At 38.5% G+C, this 27464-nt stretch overlaps 3 protein-coding genes across 5 annotated transcripts in view; 2 read left to right on the forward strand and 1 right to left on the reverse strand.

Annotated features, from left to right (window-relative positions):
• Positions 1-4296: 4296 nt before the first annotated feature.
• LOC129791040 (probable cytochrome P450 6a14) lies at positions 4297-6890 on the forward strand. The gene is made up of 3 exons (XM_055828948.1): positions 4297-5491; positions 6002-6283; positions 6369-6890. The coding sequence occupies exons 1-3, from the start codon at positions 4855-4857 to the stop codon at positions 6782-6784; spliced, it is 1335 nt and encodes a 444-aa protein (XP_055684923.1). The 5' UTR covers positions 4297-4854; the 3' UTR covers positions 6785-6890.
• A 3160-nt stretch (positions 6891-10050) lies between these two features.
• The window catches only part of LOC129791033 (uncharacterized), a 72458-nt gene continuing 55044 nt past the window's right edge, over positions 10051-27464 (forward strand). For all 3 annotated transcript variants that reach the window (XM_055828934.1, XM_055828935.1, XM_055828936.1), the window contains exons 1-2: positions 10051-11003; positions 22995-23036. In XM_055828934.1, coding sequence (XP_055684909.1) covers positions 23000-23036 — 37 coding nt within the window. In that variant the 5' untranslated portion in view covers positions 10051-11003; positions 22995-22999. The remainder of the gene's footprint in view (positions 11004-22994; positions 23037-27464) is intronic.
• LOC129791038 (probable cytochrome P450 6d4) lies at positions 17119-22828 on the reverse strand. Its single transcript, XM_055828947.1, has 3 exons — positions 21845-22828; positions 20436-20918; positions 17119-17660 (listed from the first exon to the last, which is right to left on the reverse strand). The coding sequence occupies exons 1-3, from the start codon at positions 22710-22712 to the stop codon at positions 17431-17433; spliced, it is 1581 nt and encodes a 526-aa protein (XP_055684922.1). The 5' UTR covers positions 22713-22828; the 3' UTR covers positions 17119-17430.

The raw sequence follows: 27464 nt of genomic DNA on the forward strand, positions 1-27464 counted from the left end.
GACCGTCCAGTGAGATAGGACTCAAGCCACTGATGGGTGCAGCCGCGGAAGCCAGCCGCCCACAGCTTTTCCAGGAGGATTGCATGATTCACGGAATCGAAGGCCTTGGTGATATCGATAAATAGCGCCGCAGAATAACCCCTCGTAGGCGTATTCATAGATGTGTTCAAGTCCCCAAGTAGTCGAGCAATTGCATCCTCGCAAGACAGGCCACGTCGGAATCCAAACTGAGCAGCAGATAGGAAGTGATGATGCTCCAGAAAGTTCGTCATGCGCGTGTGCACAAGTTTTTCCATAATTTTAGAGATAGTTGAGATCAAGGATATTGGACGATAGTTCCCAGGGACTTTTCTATCGCCTTTTTTAAAAATTGGCACAACGAGGGCGGTCTTGAGAGCATTCGGGAAGATTCCGGCCTCCAAGGATTTGTTGAAGAGGGATGCCATGACGTCGATCACGTTGTAAACTATGCGCTTAAGAGTCAGGTTGGTCAAGCCGTCAATGCCAGGAGCGCGCTGATTATTTGAGTTCATGATGATATCATAGATCTCTTGGGAAGTAACAGGAAAGAAATAGAAAGAGGCATCAATCTGCGATTCCGGCCATGGGGGATAGGAGCTGGTGTCCAGATGGGAGGTTAGATCTTCAATCACACTAGTGAAAAAGTGATTCATTTCGTTGCTAATGTCGTTTGCATCCCGAAGTAATGATCCATCACTTGTTGCAATAACCTCGATCCCGGATGATCCGTGGGAACGCTTTGCGAGTTCATTCATAACTTTCCAGCATTTTTTAGGATCATTACCTGCTGAAGCCAATCTGGAGGAGTAGTATTGGTCCTTGGCAGATCTTACGTCGTCACGGACCTCCCGGCCTATTCTCCTACTGTACTCAACAATTCTGAGATTGCTAGGATTCCTTCGTGCCAGACGCAGCAATTTGTTTTTCCGATAGATTTTGCGGCATAATTGTTTAGAGATCCAGGGCTCAATGGGACAATCACGGCGGCCCTGTAGAGTCTCCGTAGAAGTGCAGGAGTCCACTAAGCCCCTTAATCGTCCAATGAAGAGACTGAATGACACATTGACATCCCGGCACTCAACAACATCACTCCAGTTTTCAGCCAGGAGGCGGGAATTTAGGTCAACATAGTTAATCTTCTTTTTAGTGCTTCTTAGGTTTTCCTTGCGAGCCGGAATTTCAGTCACGTCAACACTAAGCAGGACTGTAGAATGGTCTGTGACGTTCGAATGAAGAATCTCTACATGATTGGTAGTTGGTGATCCCGTGGGGTTACGAGCAAGCACATGGTCAATGCACGTGGAGGAGCCAGACGCGATGCGAGTGGGCTGTCTGAGGATTGGAGTTAGGCCATAACATGCAGTGAGCGATTCATATGAATCACTTTGGCCCGGATTCAGGAGGTCGATGTTCAGATCACCCAGCAAATACAGGTTCGGGCTTCTAAGGGTTTCCAAAGTCGCACCGAGACTCTCTAAGAAATGAGCCAGTGGCACTCTGTGAAGGCGGTATATCAGTAGAAAGGAGTAAAGTTCGCTCCCCAAAGTTACAGAAAGACAGAGACAGTCAGCGCCCAGAAGACTCACGGGGACTTCGACACAGTCCAAGCCATCGCGGACATACGCTATTACTCCACCTGCACGGTAACTGTTATTGCAGCAGTGAAAGAGTTTGAAGCCTCGTAGCTCATAAATATGCACGGCAGGGTCGTTAATCCACACTTCGGTAAGTAACATTAAATCGGGCTTGAGATTTTCAGCCTCGGTAGTCGCCAGTAAAACGTCAAAATTTCTTGCAATACTTCTGATGTTCTGTAGAAGAATAGTGATCCTAGATCCTGAAGAAGCCCCACGCATTTTGGGATCGCCCTCGCAGATATGTTCAGAATTAGTTGCGGGGATTTGATTCCTCATTCTCAGCAGCCGTGGATGAGGCACGAAAAAACCACTCCTTAGTAAACACTCCACGGGGCCATGTTTCCCCGTTCAGGAATTCATCTTTGAAGTTCTCAGGCACAGAGAGACGAAAGGATACATAATCTGGTTCTCGCCCACTAGAGTTCAGTCTCGGTTTCAGCCGAAGCAATAATACATTCTCGCATCCTCTTCCACGTATATAGTCACGCAATTCGTCATCAGTTGTATCCGCGGCCAGACCAGTCACGAAAATGCTACACATTCCTCTCAACGGTCCGCGTGGCATAGAGCCAGGGGCAGATCTAAGTGGGACGTTCACTCCAGAACCTGCAGTGAGAGGCCTACGCCGGTTTTCTCTACGGTGACGATCCGACCCAGGCCGCTCTCCACGTCCACCATCGGAGTCCAGCGGACCGCCATCAGCACCACCTTGGGCCAACCCCGGAGCGTCATGAGGCCGCCCTCGTCGGCCAGTATCACTCTCAGCAGCGACGCACAGTGCCCCAGAGGCTCCACCCGCAACAGCGCCACGAGCGTCATGGCCGGGTCCGCCATCAGATTGCAGCGACGCTACGGCAGCAGCGGCAGACGTCTCTCCCCGGCTCGCGACAGACAACTCCGGAGCAGGATTCAGAGGCCCAGCCTCCCCAGACACGGCACGCGCGTAAGACACATCCTGTGCCATAGCAGAGGTCCTTCCCAACTCGCTCGAGAAACTCTCGAATGCGCGCCTCACCTGAGCATCAAAGCCATCCACGGCGCTAGACACAACCGATGGGCGAGCAGGGGGCTGCTCAGACTGGCCACCACCGGGTAAAACCGCCTCGCCGTCAGTTCTAATAGGCTCCCCGTCACCCAGCGAGACGGGGGCAGGAATGTGGCTTCGGTCAAGTAAACGGGAGCCCTCCTCGCGCAGCGAGGTTGAGTTGAAACGGGGGGGCCCAGAGCGCTGCAGCCCCATCGCCGACGGACGGCCCGTGACATTAGCAGTCATACTCCAAAAAGCCATGGCTTCCATACGTAGTTCCACCGCCTCAACATTAGTCCGCAGAGACTCCAGCTGGGCCATTCTAGCCCTCAGGCGCGTGTTCTCCTTGGCAAGAGCCTCGCATTTGCTCTCAACCTTATCCAGCCTTGCAAAGACCTGAGCAAGGGACAAACTGCTCTCGCCAAAGCTGTTTAAGGGAGAAACGGATAAGATTTGGGACTGACCAGGGCCGCGCGGAGTACACCCATCACATGTCCAAGGTTCGCCACTTTCAATAGCCGCAATTGTTCCCTGCGGCAGCAGAGGGACAATGCATGAAAAATGGAGCCATGTTTCGCACAACGAGCAGGAGACTCCAGGGCGATGACGCTGATTGATGGACTGGCCACAGCGTCCACATGGGCTCGGAGCCATCTCAGCAGCAGCAGTTACCAGGCAAGGTGCACTCAATTCGATGCCCGGCAGTGTAGCTCAAACAGAGTGTCTCTCGTGGAGTGCAACACACACACACAGCAATGAAATGAAACACCCCTCTGCAAGAATATATTTGAGGCAGAAAAAGGGAGCTCCCGGTACAATGGATGTCAGCTTTAGAGACTTACTCAGGAAGGTGGGGTCGAACTAATGGAACCCCACCGGTGAGTGCACCTCGCACGCCACTAGGCAGTGAATTTCCACACAGCAGAAATAGGGTGCACCAAATCAGATGTCCGGCAGTGTTGCTCTCAAAGCGCGCCTCTCCCAGTGTGCAACACGCACACAGATGCAGATGGATGCTGGTGCTCAGCTGGCCCAACTGCAATAATTCATTCGCGGCAGAAAAGGGGGCCCAAGGTACAGCTATTGTCAATTATTTGAGACTTACTCAGGAAGGTGGGGCCGAACTTATAGGAACCCCACCGGTGAGCACAAATCGCACGCCACTAGGCAATGGAATCCACGGTGTGCAACAGGTGCACCTAATCAGGTGCCCGGTGTAGTAGCCTCAAGTTGACTTATCAGCTGATAACACAGCACGCACACATCCGCAGTGCCACAAGAAGCCAAGAGAAAAATCCCAGTAAAATCGCGAAAACCCTGTGGCTAGCAATTTCACTTCAGGCTCAGCAGCTGCAGCCGGCCCTAAGGACACAACTCAGTTTATTGGAAACTTTAAATCCCAGTAAATCGCAAGTATGAGGAAAAATTCGGGCAGCGATATCAGAATCTTATCCAATTCCACTTAGCGCACACACACACATATATGTAAGCACACATATATAAGCGATATGTATATCGCTTCTGTACGTTCTGTACAAGTGGTCGGGCATACATACATATATAGAAATTGAATGAATAGATGGGTGGTCGGTTACTCGGGTGGCAGATAAGAGAGTGTTTTGATCATAAACTCCGCAGTCTCCCACTGAGTTTGTGTGTTGTAGGCAATAATTGGGTTTCATGATACTCACGGAGGAGCCACATAGTGCGACAGTGTGTGGGGCCCCACTTGCGTTCTCTTTGGATGGGGGGATTTGTATGATTTTGTGGTGTTGAGATTGGGTATAGTTGGTATTATACCGAAAAGGTGATTCTAATTAATTACGTAGAACAAATATCACATTCCATTGAGTGCCGTGTAATTGATTTCATGTGGACACCCTCAGTAGTGTGTGGATGGAGACTGTGGTGTGGTCGTTAAAAGAAAGAACATCCTATTAATATGTTGCGGGTTTATTTGTGGACCAACACACTTTCACGCTCACTTGGCTTCACTCTGTACACAATGTTATCGGCAATTATGCTGTCAGTGTTATCAATTATCGCGTGCATAGCTGCGGTGTATATGTATGTGACTAGGTGGGCGTTCAAGTATTGGGAGCGACAGGGTGTTCCGACAGTTGCACCTTTCCCCTGGGAAATGTACAAACTGCAAAGGCAAGCAAGAGGATGCATTCTGCTGTTCTCTTCGGTAGCTTCTATGAGCAGCTGAAGGGATACGATGTGCCTTTCGGTGGCATTTATCTCTTGACACGTCCCATGGCTGTAGCCCTAAAGCTGGACTTTGTCAGGGATGTACTCACACGTGACTTTCAACATTTCTCCGACCGTGGCATATTCTACAATGAGCAAGATGATCCACTTAGTGCCAATTTGTTCACACTCACATGGGAAAAGTGGAGTGCACTTCGGGCAAAGCTTACACCCACATTCAGTAGTGGTCGCATGAAAGAAATGGCTCTGCTCGTTGTGGGGGTTGCGCATGAGATGCAAATCTGCCTCCGAGAGGCACTCACCTTGAGCCCCATGGTGGAAATAAAGGATTTAATGGCGAGATTTACAATAGATGTCATCGGAGAGTGTGCCTTTGGTATCCAATGTAGTACCCTGAGGGATCCACGGAGTGAATTTCGTGAAATGGGCAAAAGGATTTTCCAATCGAATTCACGGTCGAGGATACAGCAGCTGCTCATGACGGCTTTTCCATCGATTGCAAAATTTCTCCGCATGAGCCCTTTCGACAAGGAAGTCACATCATTCTTCCGAGCTGTCGTCGAGGAGACAATGCGACAGCGAGACCTCGAAGGTATGGAGTGTCACGTGGGCGGTGATACGTGAAGCACTCTGAACTTCGGCCCAAATATACATATAATGCCCCTAAACGACTTTAGGATGCCATATTATCGCTGAATTATACCTCGAACATGTTCTGCATACTCCCAAATTTTATACAACGAAAATTTATTCTGTATAACTCTATTGATTTTATCTCTATTGGCAATGAATCAATGCAACGCTGAAAAAGCTTTCATAAAACCTATAACTTTGATATAAAACCTACAGCTTTTATATGGCGAAGAATTTTTAATAAAATTAAATTAGGGATTTAAAGTTAAACAAAGACGGAGGAAGACTACCTAATACAAGAGACTGAGATGCGGGAAAGCTCTGAAAATTGCATTTCTCAGCAAGATAGAGCAATAGAATTCCTTTCAATACCTGCATATTTTTCAAAATTACATATTTGAACTTTAAAGAATATTTTCATATATTTTGCATAACTTCCGTTTTAGATAAGTAATTCTCATAATTTTAGGTCCCGGTCAGAGGCATGATTTTATGGATTTACTTATAAAACTAAGGGATGGAGATGCAAAATTGACGACAAATGAAATTTGTGCCCAAGCATTCGTCTTCTTTCTGGCCGGTTTTGAAGCATCATCCAACACATTGACCTTCTGCCTGTATGAATTGGCACTCAACGAGGATGTTCAGCACAGACTGAGGGAAGAAATTCAGGCAATTTCCTCGAAATATGATAATCAAATAACGTATGAAGCCCTATCGGAAATGAAATATCTCGACAGGGTTATAAATGGTGAGAGACTTTTTGCTTTTTATTGCGTTAGACTTATTCTCATGTTGATTTCCCTATTCTTTTGTCGTCCCACGCCCCCATATAGAAACTCTGCGGAAGTATCCGCCACTTGGAACACTCTTCCGGCGAGTCACGGAGACTTACGCAAGCCCTGGAGGGGCTAAACTCATGAAGGATATGAATCTGATTATTCCAATTTATGCAATCCACCACGATCCGGATATTTATGTTGAGCCCCAAAAGTTCAATCCAGATCGCTTTGGGCCCGAAGAGGTACACACAAGGCATCGATGTGCTTTCCTACCCTTCGGGGATGGTCCACGAAATTGTATTGGACTGCGATTTGGGTTGTTGCAGACCAAAATCGGATTAGCTGCTCTATTGGGGCGATTTGTGTTCAAACCAACATCAACAACACCAAGGTCAATCCCATTCTCACGAAAATCCTTCACTCTCACGCCCGATGGTGGACTGTGGTTAAATGCTGTGGAATTAGTTTAATGGAATAAGCATTAAAGTATCAAGGGAGGAGATTTTTTTTCTGTATTGTATGGCTTTGTACTATAAAAGCTAACATGGTGTGGCCCCATGTAGTGGGGAGAAATTTTTTATTTGTTAGTGCGATGCATAAGAAGTCGATGGGAGGGAAGAAAATGCGGGGGAAGAACAAAAATTGGGGAGTCGAAAAAAAAAGAAAAAAAAAGAGAAGAAAGCAAAGAAATATCTCCAAGAAATGTTTTCTGGGTGGTAATATTGTAAAAGAAACTTGCTCGAAGACATAAAATATCTCATACTTTGCCCAACATACTGGGAACATTACGCCCACCCATGGTACCAAACCACCCACCCGCCCAATTTTGCATGCTTTCCCCAAATCACAAAATTCCCCAAGTCCCTGGGGTGGATAAATAGTGACTGTGCCTTGTTACACACCCTCTCACAGGGCCCGTACCTCACTCTCTCACACAGCATCCTTTCCACCTGCTTCGACTCCTTCCTGTGAAAATTTGAGAAAACACCACACAACCATCCACCGTCATTTTATCCACAACAACCCTCCTTCTCGCATAGCTACCGTGGCGCACTGAAGGCACTTCTCGAGGCAATTTCCATTCGCAAAAGTCACATGACGGCCCTGCGACACCGCATGGAAAGGGGAAAAGTCGTAAAAATTTCTATTTGAAACATGCTCTCGGTGTTCTTTGCCCATGCTTTTTACGTTCTGCATAAATAAGAGATTTTGTGGTGTGATTTTTTCACACTTTCTTGCCTCTGCTTAAGAATTCTTATATCTACTCATATATATCTTGTGGGTGGGTAAAGCGGAGAAAATTCCCAAATCATTCCCTGATTAATAAGGTCGGGGGGAGTCCACAAAATGAGAAAATCCTGCACCTACAGAGGCGGAACAAGACCATTCACCAAAACCTACCTACATAGCGAATGAATTTTCACCCACACAACTCAAGGATAATGTTATTCATTTCAACTTAATGGTTTGTAGATTCCAGCAGGTCGTTGTGCTTTCTCTAGCGTGGCTCCATGTTTTGTAGTTATTCATGTATACATATTTTTGCGCATATATAACTTCTGAACTTAAAGCTCACAACTCCTTTGGGGTGCGTCTTTAAAAGTGAATTAATCAAAACTTTTGCATCTCACACTTTTGGAAAACACTTCAGAAAGTTTTGAATTTTTAGAAACATGAGAAACCACAATGTTTATACCATAAAGTTGCGCCTCTAAAACATCCCTAAACAAACTTTTAATAACTTTGTGTGTATGGAGCTCGTAAGGGTTGCAAAACTTAGAAGATGTTTCAAAATTTGAGCAAATCCAGAAGCATGATTATGGCAGATTTCACTTACGAATGAATGATATGCAAGTAAAGCAGGAAAGTTCTACAAAAGAATGGTTTGAAAGCAAAATACAGAGGTACTCATTTTTACTCTTTGTTTGATTTTAAACATTTAATAAAATATTCAACTCGATGAATCTCATAAAACTATTGGAAATTTTTAATTACATGAATATTTTATAAAATTACCCTGGAAATTACGAATTCGACGAAATTAAATTATTTTTTTGTTGTAATATGTACCCAATGGTGCAAATCTGCACAATTATTGGGTCAATGAGTTTGACTATTTCAGGCATATAATTTTAATTATTATTGAATGACGGTAAATTGAAAATGATTGCTAAATACATATTTGGCAAAGAATTAGTCAAATATTTATTTGAAATATGTTCAGGCTTTAGGTGTTTGATAACACCCAGTCCTACATGCAACAATGAGAAAGGAAAAAATCTATAATTGTTTTAAAATTATGGAAAATATAAATTTTCTGTCTTTTTCTAGGAAAAATTAATCAGAAAAATTTCTATATTTTTCAAAGAAATATTATAAAACACTTTAATTTGCTTTTTTAGTGTAAAATTCGAATTATTATTCCATATAAATGAAAAAGGGATGAAAAGGGTCATCGTTTCTGCAAAATAGATGATATATGTATGTTTGTGTTTTATTATCCTTTATAAAAGCGACAAAATCTAACATTGGGAGGATGGCCTGAATATGACTGTGTATACCTATTATTTATGAAATTCTTACTTAAATTAAAGAGCATTTTATTTGATAAGTTATATATTTTTTAACTTTTCGATGCTCACGTTTTGTATTTTTCATTATCAAAATTGTAAAAAAAAACTTTGAGTTTTTATAAAAACTTTTTCGTGTCGAGTGCAAATGACTGTATTTGGACCATCTCGCCTACTATCAGCACTAAAATGTGTAAGTTTCCCATACTCAGTAAGTCAGTTATAATTTACTTGCTAATGCTGATGTGATAGAAGCAAAATAATAATGTTATGTATTGTGTAAAAGCTCCAAAAGCGAAAGCTTTAAAACAAAGAGACCTACTTTTGGTGTAAATAATGTAATACATAATGTAAAATATAAACATAATACCTTAATTTTGTTTACTTTCTCCATCCCATTTTGGTTATTTAATAATTATATATAATACCTACATTATGTATGTGTTACAATGTGCAGATGTTTATTGGCGCATTTAGCAATTTCGCAAAACATCTCACAAATGTTCCCATGGAAGCATTTTGCAGCAATCCCGTTTGTGTTGCAAAAAGTCAAGAAGCTATAACTCCAATTGGTTTTACAGACAGCATATTGTTTATTTATAATTCTGTATCCCTCTTGTGAACTTTTCAGCACTTTCAGTGATACATATAACCATCGCGTATATCCCACGACCGCCTCCATTGAAAGTGCTTTCTTCTGCTTATCACATTTTCAGACAGTCTTTGCCAACAACACTCCCCAGCACCACTCTCCCTTGTGGCCTCTATTGATTTTCATTTGGGGCTTTTTCTCCTTGTGTTCCACGCCGAGAATCAACATAATGTTATCATCCTCTCATGAGATCCTCCCCCCGTCCCCCGTATTGGTGTTTTTTTTTCCACCCACCACCCTCCCAAAAAGCTCAAATCTGTGCAAATTTATTCAAGATGTGCTCACGCGAATTGACCGATGTTGTACTTCCACGCATGGGGTGCTACATGTCCACCGTATCCCCTCACACCCAGTCCCATGGGACCCAGTTCTGCTTCTTTCTTCTTTTTTTTTCATTTCACATTTTCCCGAGGATGTCGTGTGTCTCAACCAGATGGTATTTGTCTGCTCCAGAGGACAGCGCTATGTCGGGTCCTCTGCGACAGTCAATGCCACTTCGTCATCTGATACAGCGACTCGTTGCTGTGGCAACACTGCCTGTGGTCCAGGCGCACCCAACTGAGTCATCATGGCATTTGGGGAAGTACTTCGCAGGGGGATTTGCCCGAGATCTTCTCCTCGTGCCAACGCAGACGGATGCTCAGTAGGGTGCCTGGATGTGTTTTCAGTACATCTTCTACCCCAACTGGAGCAGATTTATCCCCACACACATTTTACACAGTGCTCGAGTCATCTGCTAGTCCGAAAAAGCTCGGCAGTCGTGCAGAATTTCGCGCCGTGGATACTTCAAGCCGCTTTTTCCGCAGATTATCGTCAAAACTTTTTTTTTGGTTCTCTCCTTCATTTTCCTCCACATACACACATACACACTTTATCCCGCACACCACGGACGTTTCATCAATTCAAAAGCAAAGGACATATCCAAGTGAAGGACCCCACATAGCGGGGGAGTGGAGGATAAATCGAATTAATTACAGTGTACACGGATATTGATGGGGATGAAATCCAATTCAGGAGATGGTTTCTAACTTACTCATTAATTCCTCAAGGCAGGGTGTCATCTGGTGCAAAGATTTTTATTGATTTTCCACCCCAAAAGGCATCGGAAAGTGTCAATTTTCGTAATTATATAGGCATTAATTGCAATTCGATGTAATTAGAGCCACCGGGGCATGTGAAACAATATGCGAATTAGCATTGGATTAAAAGATTGGTTTAAAGGGATGGATGAGGGGTTGTGAGATCAAGCGTTGCGGGTGATGTTGGTATGTAAGTGTTGCTGGAAATGTGACCTCAATAGGGAATAATATTCATCGAGTGTTCGTTAAGGTACCAGCAGTATGGAATAAATTCTTAAAGTGATTACAATGAAATATGCTTTCTCAGTGCTTAAGTGAATTTATTGGGCGGAAAAGGAAAGGATTGTGAGCCCTCGAGGGAGCACAGAGGAAAGTTTTCAATTACAAGGTGAATTATAACAATTTTCTCTTTACATCCCCATCTCTGGGGGGTTGATTTTTATTCGCCCGCAATACCTCTATGTACCGTCTTATCTCCAATCTCATATTTCTACCTTCTTAATTCACTTCAACACAGGAGGAGAAACTTTTGTATCTCTTTGATCTCTAACTGACTGTGCAATTTGATGTGGCCTTATCTCCCATCAAGAGGGGATTTTTGGAAGTTTTAGTCTAAGACCTGGTCTGTGGGACCTTTTTTGGTGGTATAGATCCTTCCTAAATACCTTATCCTGCAGCCTGTTATAGTTTGATCCTCGTACACGGATGTTAGAAGGAATAACAGCTGAGGCGGTGATTTTTGATTGATGATTCCTGAGGCTACTCTCGCAGAATTTTTATCCGAACACCCCCAAACTGGGGCATTGGCCCTCACAACTTTAGGGGAGGGTGTCTTGTGGTCTTCAACCACCTATTAATCATTTTTCTCCCTATTTTTCACTCAACTTTTTCTACCCGCCTAACCTCTACTCATCATTAAGGATTTTATTATTCGCATTCCACATTCTTCTCTCCTTCGACACCCCCTCGAAGGAGCACCTTCTCCCCACACTGACAAAAGACATGGTGCAGAAATGAATTATATATGAAAGAATACACCCATTAGGATGCTAGTTGCAGAAACCTAGCAACAATGAACTTTTATATGTCGTTTTCGCATCATAGCATGTCCCATATGGAGAATATTAATTAAGGCACGTGAATGTGGCGTGTGTAGAGAAAATTGCCCCATAAAGGAATAATATGAAATACTACCTGCTTTTCTACAAAAAGACTACATGTAGGTGCTACATATTATATACGATACGTACATATGTAGTTAGATAAATGAAGCTTTGAGCTGATGAAACTTTAGTGAAAGTTTTCTTGGCAAAGATATGACACACTGTTGAATTTTCTCAAGAAGTTCCATGGTTTACTGAAGAACTCTCTGACTTTTAATAGCTTATTTTTTGGTCCTATCTTCGCTAGAGATTTTTATTTAAACTTTAAACAAAATTTACAATACGGGGGCTAATTTTAATCACTTTTCAAATTATGTTATATACATAGATAGTTAGCTTAAGAATTGTAAAGTTTCAGGAGATCGAAAAATAATTAAAAAGACTTTGAACTTTCAACAAAACTCTCCTTAAGGGGAGTTTTTTCGGAGTTTCCCCAGAAGTATTGTTGAAATTGAATTTGAGAATATTCAACTAATTTTCAGGTCGATGTGCTGTATATCCTATTTACTGCTCCATTGCATCGCGGCAATGTTTCGTAAATTGTGATAGTCTCTAAAATGGAATTGATGCGATTCCCCTTTTTGGAACAATTTAGCGCGTTCTTGGTTTGGTGAGAAACTTCCAAAGCATATTTGCATCGCATACATCTTGAGGGTGTTATGTATATAAATGTACATACATATAGCGCAAGCATTCCGAAAGCTCAAGAGACTAAATGCTGATGATGAGGAGATAATAAACTAATATGGTTTGCTAGAGATATTCATGGTACTGCAGACGTCAGTGAGATGTATAATTAACGTCTTGTCGATTTATCTGAACCTCATTCGTAATTGCTCAATAAATTTTCTAACAGCGATATAGTCTATTTGGTATGTGCATGCGAATGTTGGGTGAGTCATGAAGGGAAAAATGTGGATACTCCTAGTCGATAAAATATGGATATACGAGGGGAGAAATTTTTTGATCCCAAATGTTCGGGCAAAGAAGGAATAAATGGTATTAGATATTAAATGAATTCTCTGTGGGCCAACAAAAAAGGGCGAGAACAAAAGGAAGAAAAATACGATAATATCGATTTATTCTAACTCCCCATTACATATTGACTTTTGGGATATATAAGACGCGTTTTTCCAAGGGGATACCTTACTCAACCCAACAAAACCAAAACCAACACTCGGCTACACACACATACTTCACATGATTTGGCAACAGTAATGCTGCGGAAAAGCTATTGTTCAGCATTTTTGAGGGCGAAAAATGTCAATGAGGTTTATCGGAGGAATTTCCCAATATATAAACATGCTTGCTTGTCGTTTAGTGGCAAAACAGCGTTCCATGAATTATTTTGTTTGGGAAATACTAATGAATATTTTAGTTTATCGAGTGGAATTCGCTCGCCTTGCCATGCGATTTCACCACCATAAGCACATTTCATTCACACATGGCTGAACTTTACAAATTCCCATCTAATGAATTTTATAAAGTTTTCTTATTGTCCCAAACAGTGCAAAACAAGGAGAAAGTTTGGCATTTAAGTGTGCAGTTAATTTCAGTAATGAGTTCTCTTGGAACTTTTCAATAAAATCCAATCTTGAAATTCGAAAGGAAAATTCCTATCGTCTCATCAATAGAGTTCAAGACTTTTCTTTAATTTTTTTTCTCTCTGAATTCTTTCCCTTAAATGGAAACAAACATAAAATCAGCGATAAAGAATACATACTTGCAGGGTGAAAATGAACAATTTAGCTGTAGCATTCTACTTTATCTGACGCAGTCGCAAGTTAGCTTGTCCTGGGGATTCACTTAGAAACAACTTACATTATGTAGCTGCATAATTAAACACGAAATGAGTTTTTCTTGGAAAGAGAAAATTGCAATTCTGCGAAGATCCATTCAGCGAGGGAATAATAATAATAAAACTTTTCAGAATCCAAAGGAGTTTGTGAGGAAATATCAATTAAGTTGTTAACTGCAAAAAAGTTACGAAAAAAATACCCTCCTTGCTTCCAGAAATTCAATTATGTAGACGTGACTTTGTAAGCAAAATAGGAGAAGACAAAGTAGTAGAGTACATAAAGAGTCCATTTAGGAAGTGAAGCAAAATTTAATTTAATAAAAAAATATATCCCAACTTAGAATCTCTAAAAATCGATTATTCAGATATTTGAGTTGCAATTTATGTACTTTAGAGGCTCCAACAATATTTTCTAACAGCAAATTAATTTTCTAAAGCATCAAGGCTTTAAAGCGTTGAAAGATAACACAAAAGCTCTCTAAAACGGGAAAATTTTAAAAAGAGAAAAGATATTTGATCATATTTCTGTCAATTTGATCCCACTGGATTGTTCCGTGTATAATCTCATTTTCATATATAGCAAATAAAACATTTTATATGTATTAGCTAATTTACAAAAATTTCATTTTATTTTATTTTTGAGGCCTAAATGGCGCACAAAGCTTAGCATCGACTTTGTGCAGCTTGTATCAGAGCCCATGAAACCAGAATAACTATTTTCAGTATAACAAAAAAATGTATGGCTGTTTTAATTTGACAAACAAAATGATATTAAGTTAATAGATAGAACAATGTTCTCTGAAGCATTTAAAATAATTTTATGTTTTATGTTTGATTGGGAAACTGATTTTGCATTATTTCTAATTTTTGAACTCTGTTTATTACGTATTTGGCGTATTAATGTTAGCATAATGTTCTTCATCATAAAATTACTAATATGAATTACATTATTAAATACATTTTGGAGAGGTGGAACAAGAGAATAAGTTCTTTTAATGATGTGATTAACTGATACGATTTGTAACGTATTATTAAACATTTACAGAATTTACACGAATAATTCGAATATTGGACGATTGCTAAATTAATCTCACCTACATACCTACCTGTTTAAACAATAATGTTAATGTTTATAGTTTGTATGTTGATTCAGCACATTGCAAAATCCTGTTTCCCATTTTATATACAAACATACATATATTTCTCACATGATCAATAAAACACGATGCAATATTGGGTATAATTTCAAACCTTTATTTTGTTTGCTCACGACTGAAACGTAATATATGTATTTTTTATGCAATAAAATAACTAAAATATGTATAAGTCAGAAGAGAGTACCTACATGTAATTGGAAAACTCGTATCCGGGAGGGCGTATGAGTTTTGAAAGCTCCCATCGGAGAGATTTCCTTGAATTAATTTTGCAATTAAAATCCTTCTGACGCTCACTGGAAAATCTTTGAGGGATTTACTCATTTTGCAAATCTTTGTACAAACTCCATGCAAGTTTCTTCAAATGTTGGATATTTGGAAGCTTTGTACAAATTGTATGAATAAAAGCACATTTATCTTTTAAATTTTAATTGGTTCAAATCATTTTAATACATATTTTTACTACCTCTTTATATTGAGGGTAAAATTACTGAATCCTCTAAGATTTATATGGTTTTACAATTTATTTCACAATTTTATATGATTCCAGTTCTTAGAGTGAAAATCTCACAAAATTTTGACCTTTTGTGGCTTGCAATAGGATTTTAAAAGGCTAAATACATCAAAATCGATGGATTACAATTCCCATACTTCAAATGGAATCTACGAAATATAAAAATATTTCCACAGCTCTAAACCAAAAACCCCGAGAACCCAATCAATAAAATATGATATTGCTCTTCTAAGGATTCGCGCAATAAAATACGAATAAATTTGTGAATTTCCAAGAGGTTTCGCGCGTACGTTTCAATAAAATGCGTGCTCCTGTGTGAGCTTTAGAATGAATTTATATGTATATCTGTATAACAATAGAAAAGGTCCCATATAGATGAATTGAGTCAATGTACTCGTACTTTGAATATTACAAACAAAATTGGAAAATGCTAATGAAAAATTCATGAGGGTCGCATGGAGTATCAGCGTGACAAGACCAAAACCCCCAATCATAACATTTTCCATTCCATGCCACGAAAAAGATAGACAAATCTTGGAAGTTGAATTAAGCGAATAGCAAAGAGCGTGGTGGTTGAAAGTGGAAAATGGTGGGATAAAGTGGAAAATTGTGACACTCAAAAAAGGCGAAATTAAATAAATCTCCCCACGTTGCGTGTGGATGAGGTGATTCGATGGCATGGGATTATCGAGTGAGATTTTATCTCTTCTTTCCCAAAATTAAAACCCCTCGCACTGGCTTTTCGCGTCTAGACATCTTTTGTCAGTGTCTTTTGTATAGAGTTTTGGGATTTTTCCACGTTTGTGGGTGGGAAAATTTGCCAAAAGGTATTTTATTTGTAAAAAAAAGAATACGGACAAAGACGCCGGAGCAGTAGGGCTCGTAAAAGTAATACGTGTACAAATTTAACGATCTCCAAAAGGGGGTTGGTAAATGCGAAAATAGGGCTGGAACAATGGTGATATAGCTGAAAAGGCATACTCAAAAAAAAATGAGAATGAGCGGTAGGAATTGTACATAATGATTCCCGGAGGGAGAATGAAAGAATGAAATTTGTAAAATGCAAAAGTTTACCAGTCAAGAGGAAAAAAATGTCATCGTGCAGATTAGGCGGAAGAGGAAAAGTGGGCCCAGGGAGGGAATTATCAACGCCCATGTGACAAGACATTTCCATCACCATCACTCACGGTACCCAAAATTTCTATTGGGGGGCTGGAGATGTCTCCGAGACATTTTGCGGAATCACCCAACAGAAGATGTTGGAATGTTGCAGCATTAGAGTGAAAAATGTTCAATGACAGTCAAGGGAGATATCACCATCAGTTGTCAAGTGTACACTACACAAATTTTCTTCTTCTTTGAAAACTTTTGGAGTTTAAAAGGCTACATTTTACATAATAATAAATTGTTAGAGAAAATTTTAAAGATATTGTTGAACATGTGGAACATATAGGGTAGGGATATTTTTAAATAATTTATAAAAGTATTTTTTATGCAATGTTTTTTTTCTGTTTAACTTCTGTTTCTGTTTCTGTTTGAAGAAAAGTATTTTTTGTACTTTAAAAAAGTTAAAAAATTTTGGAAAGAAATAACATTTTTTTTTAATTTGATAAAAGTTCGTTAAAAAATTAAATTATTTTGCAATATATTGTAAGTACCCCTCGAACTTTCTTGTAAAATTCTGTTTTCCACAAAATTCTCATTCTTTGTAAAAAAAAAAATACAAAAGAACCTTAAAATATCTTACCTTCGTTAAATGGAAAAAAGAGGACACCATTACGCAATAATACATTCACCTTGGAATAAACTACCGCGGAAACGGTTTGGCAATTTTCGGGGTGTACCGAAGGTGGGGTAAAAAAAAGAGATGGTTCTATCATGTTTATTTTCATTTATTATTGTGACACACAGACACTTGCTGTTTCTTTTCAACCCGAAGTATATATAGGAAATTCATTGCAAAAAGCTCAAAAAGCTTGAATATGCAGCATTCTCTTGTCATTTTGCGAGTATTCATGTGAATTTGTGCGAAAATGCATAAAATATATAGTGGGATGGTGTGTTTTCTATGTTCCTTTCTGATTTATAGAGCAGAGAATTTGTTGAATTATTCAACCCACTCACCCATGGTTTTTATTGCTTGTGAGAACAGATGGACGGTCAACAGGCAACAAAGTGAATTTCAATCAGTGTCCATGCCATATTTTGCCATTTGCAGCACTTATTTCCGTATTAGTCAGTAGTGTGGATTTCCGCGTGGTTACCTTTAATTTAACATCATCCGACAGACTCAAATTGAGGGTACTGAGCTTGAATTCAAGCTCATGTGGTTGATCGGAAACAGTGCAGTGGAAATCATACTTTGAAAGAAGCGTCACTAATCCAACTTTTACCACGATTTTCCCCATTCGTTGAGCTGTGAAAAAGCAATAAAAATAATAAAGAAAATGAGTATTGAGTATTTCTTTCTTTTGTATGTAATTTTATATATAGTTCAATATGGGTTGTAGTATGTTATCTTAAAATGATAGATAATATTTTAAAATATTCTGGAGAATTTAATTGAGGATTATGTATCATGTGTATTTCATTATTCGGAACTAAATCTATCAGAATATTAAAAAAAAAAAGTGACATTCCTTCATCCTAAAATTTATAAATTAAATATTGTTTTATAATTATAGTGGTTATGGATGGATGTGGGACTTGCACAACACAATACAACTACTCTTGTTATGTAGTTATGCTTAATTTGGTAACTATGAAATTCTATATAATATTTCAGTTATTAATTAAAGGTACGTACTCTAGTCAAAACCGCAAAACATTGTAAATTACAACATGTTGAATTTTCTAATTAATATAATGTGTACATTGAACCAAACTATATATATATCAAAATTAATCGAAACATGAAAATTATGTACCTACATATGTTTAATATAGTACCCCCAATGTTCAAATTCTTGAATATCAAACTTGAAATGCTTAAATAATTTGCTAATAATAATGTGTATTAAATTCAAATAAATTATCAGCCTCTTGACTTTAGTTTCCTATTCGAAGAAATTTTAGAATTCTCCCACAATGTTGCAAAATAAACATAAAGATAAACAATTGAACTACTTTGTTTTCGTACCTCAACTTGATTACAGATCTCGCGTTTTGGGCTAAACTATAAATGTCTGTAATTGAGTTTCAGAAACATGTACCCAATTCACTTAAGTATTTCTTGCTTCCATGCATCACACAGTATCTAGTAAAATATAACTTAATATTCTCCTTTGCATGATAAGTTTGGTATGTTCATGGAAGTTTTCTTCTTCATCAAATACATAAAGTTGGCATATTCACAGCAAAAAACTTCCCCGTAAACTTTTCGAAAATAGTTTCAATAATCGAGTTTCAAATTAGGTTTCGAGGTTTTTAAACTGCTACAAGCAAACACCAAACATTAATGAAATTGACTCATTTCAACTTTCAAGAATTAACCGCAATACTTCGGGCAATTGCATAATATTAATGTTTCCCATTTTATTAGATCCAATAAGTTATGATTAAGTTGTTAAATCGATAAGAAATAGACATTGAAAAACCCGCCATGTACGTAGTACTTTTAAGGGAATAATTATACCTCTTATGGGTCCTTATGCTTTTAACTCTTCTTAAAACAAGATCAAGTCTAAAGATCATTTAGTTTAGAACTTTAGATTGTTAATTTGCTTCGTATGATGCAAATGACGATAACCTAGAACCCTTGATTTTCAATTAGAAGGATCAACATTAACCTTCTCAAAGAGTATTAGTGTTGATCCTTCCAAATCCTTGAGTGCTCTTTGCAAATGGTTAGGTGAGAATTAAAGTTCGTTAAGAAAGTTTATACTGTTGAACTGCTAAATTTTGCTCGTGAGTGCTTTTCAGCACAAAATCACCCACCTATCTATATATAGAAGGGGAGTCGTGTGCTCTTAATAACTCAATTTCAAATTAACAGGCAGTAGCATAGAATGGCGGGGAAAGTATGGGTTGTTTTTCAAACTGCGGTTCGAGCATCATCCACAGGGTAGGTTAAACCAATTTCATGATCAAATATCCGTGTGAAAATGTGAGAAGAACTAACAGGATTAGTGCCAAAAATGGTAGTCCATGGAGGTGGTTAGTAGACGATGCGATGGAGCTTGTGGGTGCTGCACTCAATGCGGAGGTTGTGGGGGTGTTGCGCTATCGATTTGTCATTTTGCAAAATTTCCACATATTCAACTTTTAATGTGCCCATAAACCAATAACATGCTTTGTTTGTTCTGTGTGAATATCCACTGAGATGAAATTTATTCTCATCCCTCACAGTATTTGGATCATCTGGCACCGTGATAAGCATCATTTTGCCAGAAAACTTTACCAATTTGCCACCAATAGTGGACACAGAATTCCATTTTGTTCTTTCAACGATTCCAAGGTTTCAACCATGACTGAAGGTTTGCTCAAGTCAATATGTGACAGGCATTGAAAGTGAAATGGGTGGGTTTTTTTTTCCAAAGGATGGTGGATTTTTGTAGGGTTTGAATTATGTTGGGAAACATTTCAATTCTGCATCCATACACTATGAGGATTTTATTCAATCTCTCTGTGGGCCTGTGAGATGTCGACATACCCATTCGAGCAATTAATTAAACTTTTCACTTGCACACTCATCCGCAACTCATAGCGAGCTTTCAGAGTGGCTGAAAGCTGGGGGTGTACAACTCAATTGGGGTTTTCGGGTGAATATGGGAAAGGATAGAGTGTGTGCCATATGTTTAAAATATCAATTTGTGGATGCCACACACAAACACAATTTTCCGGGATTGCGGATGGGATAGGATCGTTTATTTAGTAACTGTGTATGAATGATATGCTTCAGCAGAGACACAACCAAAACTTTACGTTTATGTGCTCGAATGAATGTCTCCACCAAGTATATGAAGCTTTAATTCTGCATTAAAAGAGTGTGAGAGGGAGGATTTTGTCATACGATGTTGGGGAAAAACAAAAAAAAAAGAGACGAGAAGTGAAAATCTAAAATTCCACAAAAAATACGACAAAGCTCCCTTTTTCTTTGTTGACATAGCACAGAAGCAGATTTTCCTTCTATATACTTTACCATGGTAATATCACCAAAGAACATTATATTGAAAGCTTTTTTAAAACTTACCAATACAGTTTCGTGGTCCATCGCCAAATGGGTAGAAAGCATTCGGCACAAAGTCCTCTTTTCCTTTGTCAAAGCGACTTGGTTTGAATTTCTCCGGTTCGGGGAAATATTTGGGATCCTTGTGTAGCCCAAGTAGGGATACAATGACCGGTGTTCCCTTCTCAATCACATAATCGGTCCCAGGAATTGTGTAATCCTTTGTACACATACGATTGAGAATCGGCAGAGCGGGATACTTCCGAATGGTCTCATTGATACATTTATCAAGGAAGGTCAGCTCCCCGATGTTATCGTACGTCACCTTCCCATTATGCTTCCTCAGCATCTCATCAACCTCCCGTTGCGCCTCAATGAGGAGATTGCGTTGATGACAGAGTTCATGGATGCAGAAACAAATTGTCGCGGCGGATGATTCACTTCCTGCTATGTAGAATAGGAAAACCTGTGCAGCACACTGCTCAATGGTCATCATCTTTTTGCCGCCTGACGTGAAAAAAAAATTGCAAATTATCTCTTTTTGAGTGTCACACCACTTGATTTTGAGCACACTTCAAGTGTAGGAAGCTTTCATTAATTAATTTCAGTTTATTGACTGAGCTTTTGGAATTCTATTGTACTTTATCAATAAATTTATTTATAGAACGAAGGTTAATCAAATGATATTGAATTTTTTAAAAGGTTGATGGTTTGCGAATAATTAAACAAGGTTCATCAGTAAAAAAAATAGTTTTTATTGATTTTAGGTTAAAATGAATTATTATTTAATTTTGTTTATTTTTACTAGTATTTTAAACTGAAAACAGATTTTAATATATTATTTAATACAAAATAATGAAATTACCAGGCACTAAAATTGTGTGTTAGATCAAAATTGTTATTCCTTTTAATATATTTTGCGCAATATGATGAACAAGAACGGATAAATCATTCATAAATTTCATCATATATAAGAGGGTTTATTGAACTAAATCAACAATACACCCATTTTGGCTGCTCGACAGTAAACCATTTTAATAGATATCGCAAGTTGGGTAATATGAAGCTTCCACTTAACTAAACTACCCCGTAATAGAATAAAGATATAGGGGGTGCTCTCTCTCTCTTACAAAAGCCACAACTCATCTTTATTAATGTAGTGTTTAATAATAAAAATACACAAAACAATAACAAAAGCAATTCATTTTGCCTTTTAATACGAAACTTTATGAAGCACTTTATGCCGTGGGAGATGAAAGGGATGAAAGAATTGATGGAGGATGCTCATTTGTTATGGAAATTCAAGTTAATGGTGTATCTGTACGCAAAAGTGGGTGTATAAGTGAATGTATGCTGGAGTTATATAAGCAATTGCAAAAGGTATTTAAATTTCACGTCAAAATGGAATTAATATAAATAAATTTTCTGCATACCAGCTTTTGTCTGCCAAGTTTCATCACTTGCACTAACTTTTCCTGTATTGCGCAGTTGCAGCAGTAGTTGCATGAAATCGTTGCGTGTGACGCTATTTTTCTCACGATACTCAATTGTATCCTTTACGAGATTTATCACGAATTTCCCCACAAATGGGGGCATAATGCCAACACGAAAGATTCTGATGAGTTTTGGCACCAAAACTAATCCAACTGAACGTATGGCTACGGATAAATTCTCCCCTTGGGCAATTCGTCCGATTTGGCGGAAAGTATTTTCGGGATTATTTATCGTATCAACGGATATTCCAAAGAAAACTGATCCAATTATATCAACAGTGTATCGGGCACACAGTTCGAACATCTCAACTGTTTTTCCTGCTTCTGCACGAGGTTCAATGTAATTCTGTAGCTGAGTGGCTGTTTCCATTATTGTCGGGAACATATTTTTAAGTTTTCCCGATGTGAATGTTGGCGACAGGGATGATCGCATTGTCTTCCATTTTTGACCCGAAAGGGCAAATAGTGTTGCCGACAGGGGATCATTTTCTTCATCACAGTGAACACCACGGTCGTAGAAATATTCAAAATCCGACGTTAGGATGTTCTTTGCGAGATTTGCATCCCTTATCAAAAGAGCTGGACGGAAGAACATATAAATCCCAACAAAGGGATTCGATGATTTCCTATAGAGCTCATGGAGGCAATTTCCAAGGGATACTTTTTGTTTCACCGTATCACTTATATTCCCAAAAGGAATTGATGGTTTTATATAAGGGAACCCTTTGCGTTTCCAATAAGTAAATTTATTTCTTAAGAACACAAAGAGAGTCCCAAAAAGAACAGCAAGCACCACTTGAAGCCACATTTGTACAGACAGAGACCAATTTTCAAGAGAAACAAATAGACTGAGGATTGGATTAAATAAAGTTCTCCCTTTTATAGGGGTCTGCGTGTGCCTTTTAGGCCCGTTATCTTAGAAATGACTTGCGGCAATCAGTGAATTGTCTTGATTTTTAACCACTCACTTACCGCTAATAATTACTAATCAAAGAGATAATACTTGCGTATGTGATGATGACAAGTGGAAAAGATACGTAATTTTGTTGTTTTCGCGAATTAAAAGACTTTTTTGTTTTTTGTTTTGCAGGCGGAATGGCAACAACAGTTCAGCCAGGTCTCCGATCCGGAGGTAAGTCCAACTTCCCACCCACACTTCTCGCACTTATAACTTTATTACGCGGTGCGGCCTGGCAAAACACAGCGAATAGAAGTTTTTTTTTGCAGAAGGGGCTCCCTCGTGAGTGGAAAATTCATTGATAATTTCGTTACCACCGCTGCAGCATGTGCTGCATTGGGGATACATTCTCCTAACCATACGCTAAACTTTATCCTCGGGGAACTTTTAAATTGAATTACAGTAACTTCTGACGTCTTCCCATCCAGTGTGTTCATGGTGTCTTTGTCCCCAGACGATTGTCTGGACGTGAACCTTGTTTTTACTTCGAGTTTCTCCCCTCAGTTTTTCCAGAAGATTTTTCTTTTTTTTTTCAACGAGAGTTTCCTTATCGATTTCTTCCAACGTTAAAATGTGGGAAAAAATAATCAATTGACTATAAGAGTAATAAAATAATAATTATCTTCAATTAGGAAATATGCCGGAAGTATATAACTTTTAAGTATCTCTCGTATCTCTTAAAAAAGTTTATCGTTTCCGTATTTTTTTTAAACTTTATACTGGTTTATTTTATGATGACTTGAGGACTGAAAAATCTATTTTTAGAGTTTTTCCTGGAATAAAAAAAAACTTCTCTCCATTACTTGAAAGATTTCCAGAGAAATCAAGCGTGAAATATAAATTTTTAATTCATTTCTTATATCAAATAAGGAATTTTTACAAAAGAAAAAACATTTTTCTTTGATTTTCTTCATTTTTATCAAAAGCTCCGAGTAGATGTACTGCAAAAGTCATAAATGGTTAAATTATTTCCAGCACATCCTTCTTGTTATGACTTTTATTGACTTCTTACTTTGAAATTTCAACCAGACTCTGCTCTATAATAGGGGATGCGTTTCTCTTCACTATTTTTTTTCAAACTACCTATTATAGTTTTGTTTTTCTTTTCATGAAACATTTTTACGCTAATGCTATTCAAAATTTATAGAGATTTGAGTAAAATTAGCACAGCTAAAAGCTATAATGACTATTTTGAATGAGATAAATTAATCATATATCAAAGGATTTTAATGAAGTCCCTAAAGTCCATCAATCCATCAAATTGATCAAGCAATATCAAACTTTCAAATTACCAAAATATTCCAAATGATGTATAAATTAGAACTTAATTTAGATGGATATTAAAAATTATCAATAAACATGCAATACAAAAATATTTAATGTAATAATCAACTTATTCTAGTAAATTCCTAAAGTGGCAAAATAAAGTTTGAACCCTTTAAAATTCAACCTAAATTATAGTTTAGGGTTTAAGTATTTGCAAACACAACTCATTCTTCCCATAAATTTCATTCCCTTTTATTGACCCTAAGAGGACATCACTCTTCAGGAGGGGATTCCATCCGTGAATCCTAAAATAAACTTTTGACGTGTTCTTCACTTTTGCTTTTTCGCCATTTGAATTGTTCGTGTCAATATCCCTGGAGATATATACCCGAAAAAGCTCACTTTACTGCTGTAACTTCTGTAGGGCTGATTGAATCCTTTTTAGCGGTGATTTTTTTTCTTCCTCTAAAGAATGACAACAGAAGATCATTTCCTTAACCACCATCAACCTTTTATACTCACCTCGGAAAGGAGTACGAAAAAAAAAAGAATAAATTCGAATAGCAGTGCAAAGTGAAGGTAATTCGATCCATTTGTCGTCGGGAACGTAACTGAATATATATCTTTCTTTTCAACATTCTCTCAAGTGCAGAATAAGAGAAAAAAATCTCATGAATGCCACATCAAATTGGGCCAATTGCTCCTCGAAGGGATGTCACTGTGCGAATGCTCGCGATATGTGGAATGATGCGTGTGTGTGAGGGAGTGTGACAGAGGAGAAGATGGGTTATCTGCCAAAACAATTTCCCATTTGGATCATCAATAGCGAGACACCGACAACATGTTGACAAGACGGTGTCGCCTTTCCATCTTTAATGGCATTTTCTCAGGGAAAAATGACACGTCATGCAATAATGTAATAATAATTTTATTGCTTGGCAATGTTGGCAATAAATTATATAATCCCTTGCACTTGCCCATAAACACCCCTCCCTAATGCCATAAATTGGCGCATGAGAAGCTGTGAAAAAGACGATGAAATGCGAAATTCTTCTGGAGCTTTTCCTTACTTTAGGATGGGAACAAAAGCTCATCTTAATTTTGCCACCTCTTCCACTTTTTGTTTTCTTAATTATCCACCCTCGGAAATGTCGAGAAAAAGTCCTTTCTTAGGAAACCTTCTTCAAGGGTTATTTCTCCCAACTTCCCCCATGCTATGGTGGAAGTCATCAAGATGGAGGGGGGTGGGAAAGGGAAAAGGTTTAAGAGTCCCGTGTGATGGACAGAAGGAAAAGGAAGTCAGTAAAATATATCTTTTCTCCTTAAGCTGAAGAAATCTGCACGGTATACTTGGAAATCCACAATGAGATATTAGAAAGAATGACTTGCAATATTTTAGACTAAAGGGGTTAATTTTTTTTAATAAAAAAAAAAGTAGGGCACTCGAAAAGTAAAGAAAAACGTAAGAAATTTGCCTCACAGAATATTTTGTGTTGGCTAGAGTGCAACATTTGTTGTTTTATTCAAATTAGTAATCTGCAGCATATTGCTCCAGACGTAGATGCTTATTAAATTTGAGTACAGAGTCAAGGAATAAATTAAATGAAAATTGTTTTTAACTGTAAGTAGGGTAGCCTCTCTCAATATGGGGTACATGCTTTGTATAAACAATTGAGAGGCGAAAAGGACGATGAATGTAGTGTGTAATTAAACTTTAACTTTATTTCATATGATTTTTCACAATATATGCCAAAATAAGTCAAGAAGAACGAAGAAACGGCAAAAACCGAGCAATAAGTGGGGCAAGATGTGACAGTAGACGGTCAATGAATGCGTAAAGTGGCCTAAAAAAGATTTCATTAAGAGAGACAAAGAGTAAAACGTAGATGTAAAAGGCAGCAAAAAGGAAGGAAAGGAAGTGGACCAAAATGAAAGCAAAAATAATCCTGAGAAAGAAATAAGAAAAATTAAAGATAACCGAGCACACATAGAAAAATAAATCAAAAGCACAAGAAAGATAAGTAAAACATAACAGTGGAGACGCCGGGTTTTATGTCTTCATTTGAAGAAGATTAATATAAAACTGTATTGGAATCATTAATATTAATACTGAGTTTGTCTATTTCTCTCGTAATTTCAATTTTCCTCACAAGAATTGACAGAAAATGGAACCCAATATTAGGTCACTTACCCTAAAAGTTGAATTTCTAGCTCTCTCTTGGTGCTTCAAAGTGAAATAAATTTCAATGATAGAAGAAAAGTGCCAAGACAAGAGGTCCGCCTTGGTGAAAGATAGCAAATTTGAGCGATGTATTATTAGTTGCATCGCTGTGTGATTTCCGGGGCTAAGAAAAGGTTATTTTTGCGCTATGGAAATGACAGGAAAGTTCACTCGTGAAAGTACCCCGGAAGGATGTGCTAAAAAAGCACACCGTCTTTGTTCATTCTCATTCACCCACCCCTCAGTCCTTCCTGCTCGAGGCTTCATCCTTTTGTACGTGAACGTATAAAGCTGATGGGGAGCAAGGAAGGAGAAAAAAAGGCTCAAGCATTTGAGTCCAATATCCTCGAATCAGTGGGAGATTCTTCAATCGATGGGTGGAAGATTACAGGAGGAAGCTGTATCGTGGGTACCATCGCAGAATTGATATTCTCCTCAAACCCAAAATGCTACACTCATGTAAAAGTATCTCCAAAGGTGTGGTTGGGATTTGAGACATGACACACACATGGCAGAGGGACAATTTCGGGTGCCTTTTGTGAAAAGGAAAATCTTGGTTGGGTTGGAGGGAAAACGAGAAGCAAATGGTAGTGCAGAGTTGTGTCAAATGGGGAATATTTCGGCTACACCTTCAACTCAACACAATTTACCATCGTAAATTGCGACAACTGAGAGAGTCTCCCTCTACCCCTTTAGCCGCTTTCTCATACTCGAAATCTTATGTAAATGAAAATGGGCGGCAAGTGTGGGGCAACACTTTGCGCAAATTTTCGGGGAAAAGGCAAAAGGGTTCAAGTTGAATTGGTGGATAGACAAATTTTCACACAAATTGAGTTTCATCACCCATCCCAAAAGTTTTCTCTATATACATAGCATTGAAAAGAAAAATGCTTACATTCACACAAATTCATAATTTGAAATGATGGCAAATTTTGTTAAATGATTCAATTGAGAAGAAATTTTTCTTCAATTACAAGGCACATGCGAAACTCAAAAAAAGCTTGATAGTAAATTCTATTATGAGAAAAAGTAGATTTTACTATTTTTTGGGAACCAATGAGTTCTAATATTCAACAGTTATCACAGATTCAAGGAAAATATTATAATGATACTCG

The sequence above is a fragment of the Lutzomyia longipalpis genome, chromosome 2, assembly GCF_024334085.1.
Source record: "Lutzomyia longipalpis isolate SR_M1_2022 chromosome 2, ASM2433408v1".
Classification (NCBI taxonomy): domain Eukaryota; kingdom Metazoa; phylum Arthropoda; class Insecta; order Diptera; family Psychodidae; genus Lutzomyia; species Lutzomyia longipalpis.

What these genes read in the sequence shown, in the direction of transcription:
- LOC129791040 (XM_055828948.1), top strand. Translation starts at nt 4,855, where the DNA reads ATGCATTCTGCTGTTCTCTTCGGTAGCTTCTATGAGCAGCTGAAGGGA. An exon ending in GCGACAGCGAGACCTCGAAG is followed by an intron (nt 5,492 to 6,001) that starts GTATGGAGTGTC and finishes TCATAATTTTAG; the next exon opens with GTCCCGGTCAGAGGCATGAT. An exon ending in TCTCGACAGGGTTATAAATG is followed by an intron (nt 6,284 to 6,368) that starts GTGAGAGACTTT and finishes GCCCCCATATAG; the next exon opens with AAACTCTGCGGAAGTATCCG.
- LOC129791038 (XM_055828947.1), bottom strand. Translation starts at nt 22,712, where the DNA reads ATGTGGCTTCAAGTGGTGCTTGCTGTTCTTTTTGGGACTCTCTTTGTG. An exon ending in AACTTGGCAGACAAAAGCTG is followed by an intron (nt 20,919 to 21,844) that starts GTATGCAGAAAA and finishes TTTTCACGTCAG; the next exon opens with GCGGCAAAAAGATGATGACC. An exon ending in TGGACCACGAAACTGTATTG is followed by an intron (nt 17,661 to 20,435) that starts GTAAGTTTTAAA and finishes GCTTTTTCACAG; the next exon opens with CTCAACGAATGGGGAAAATC.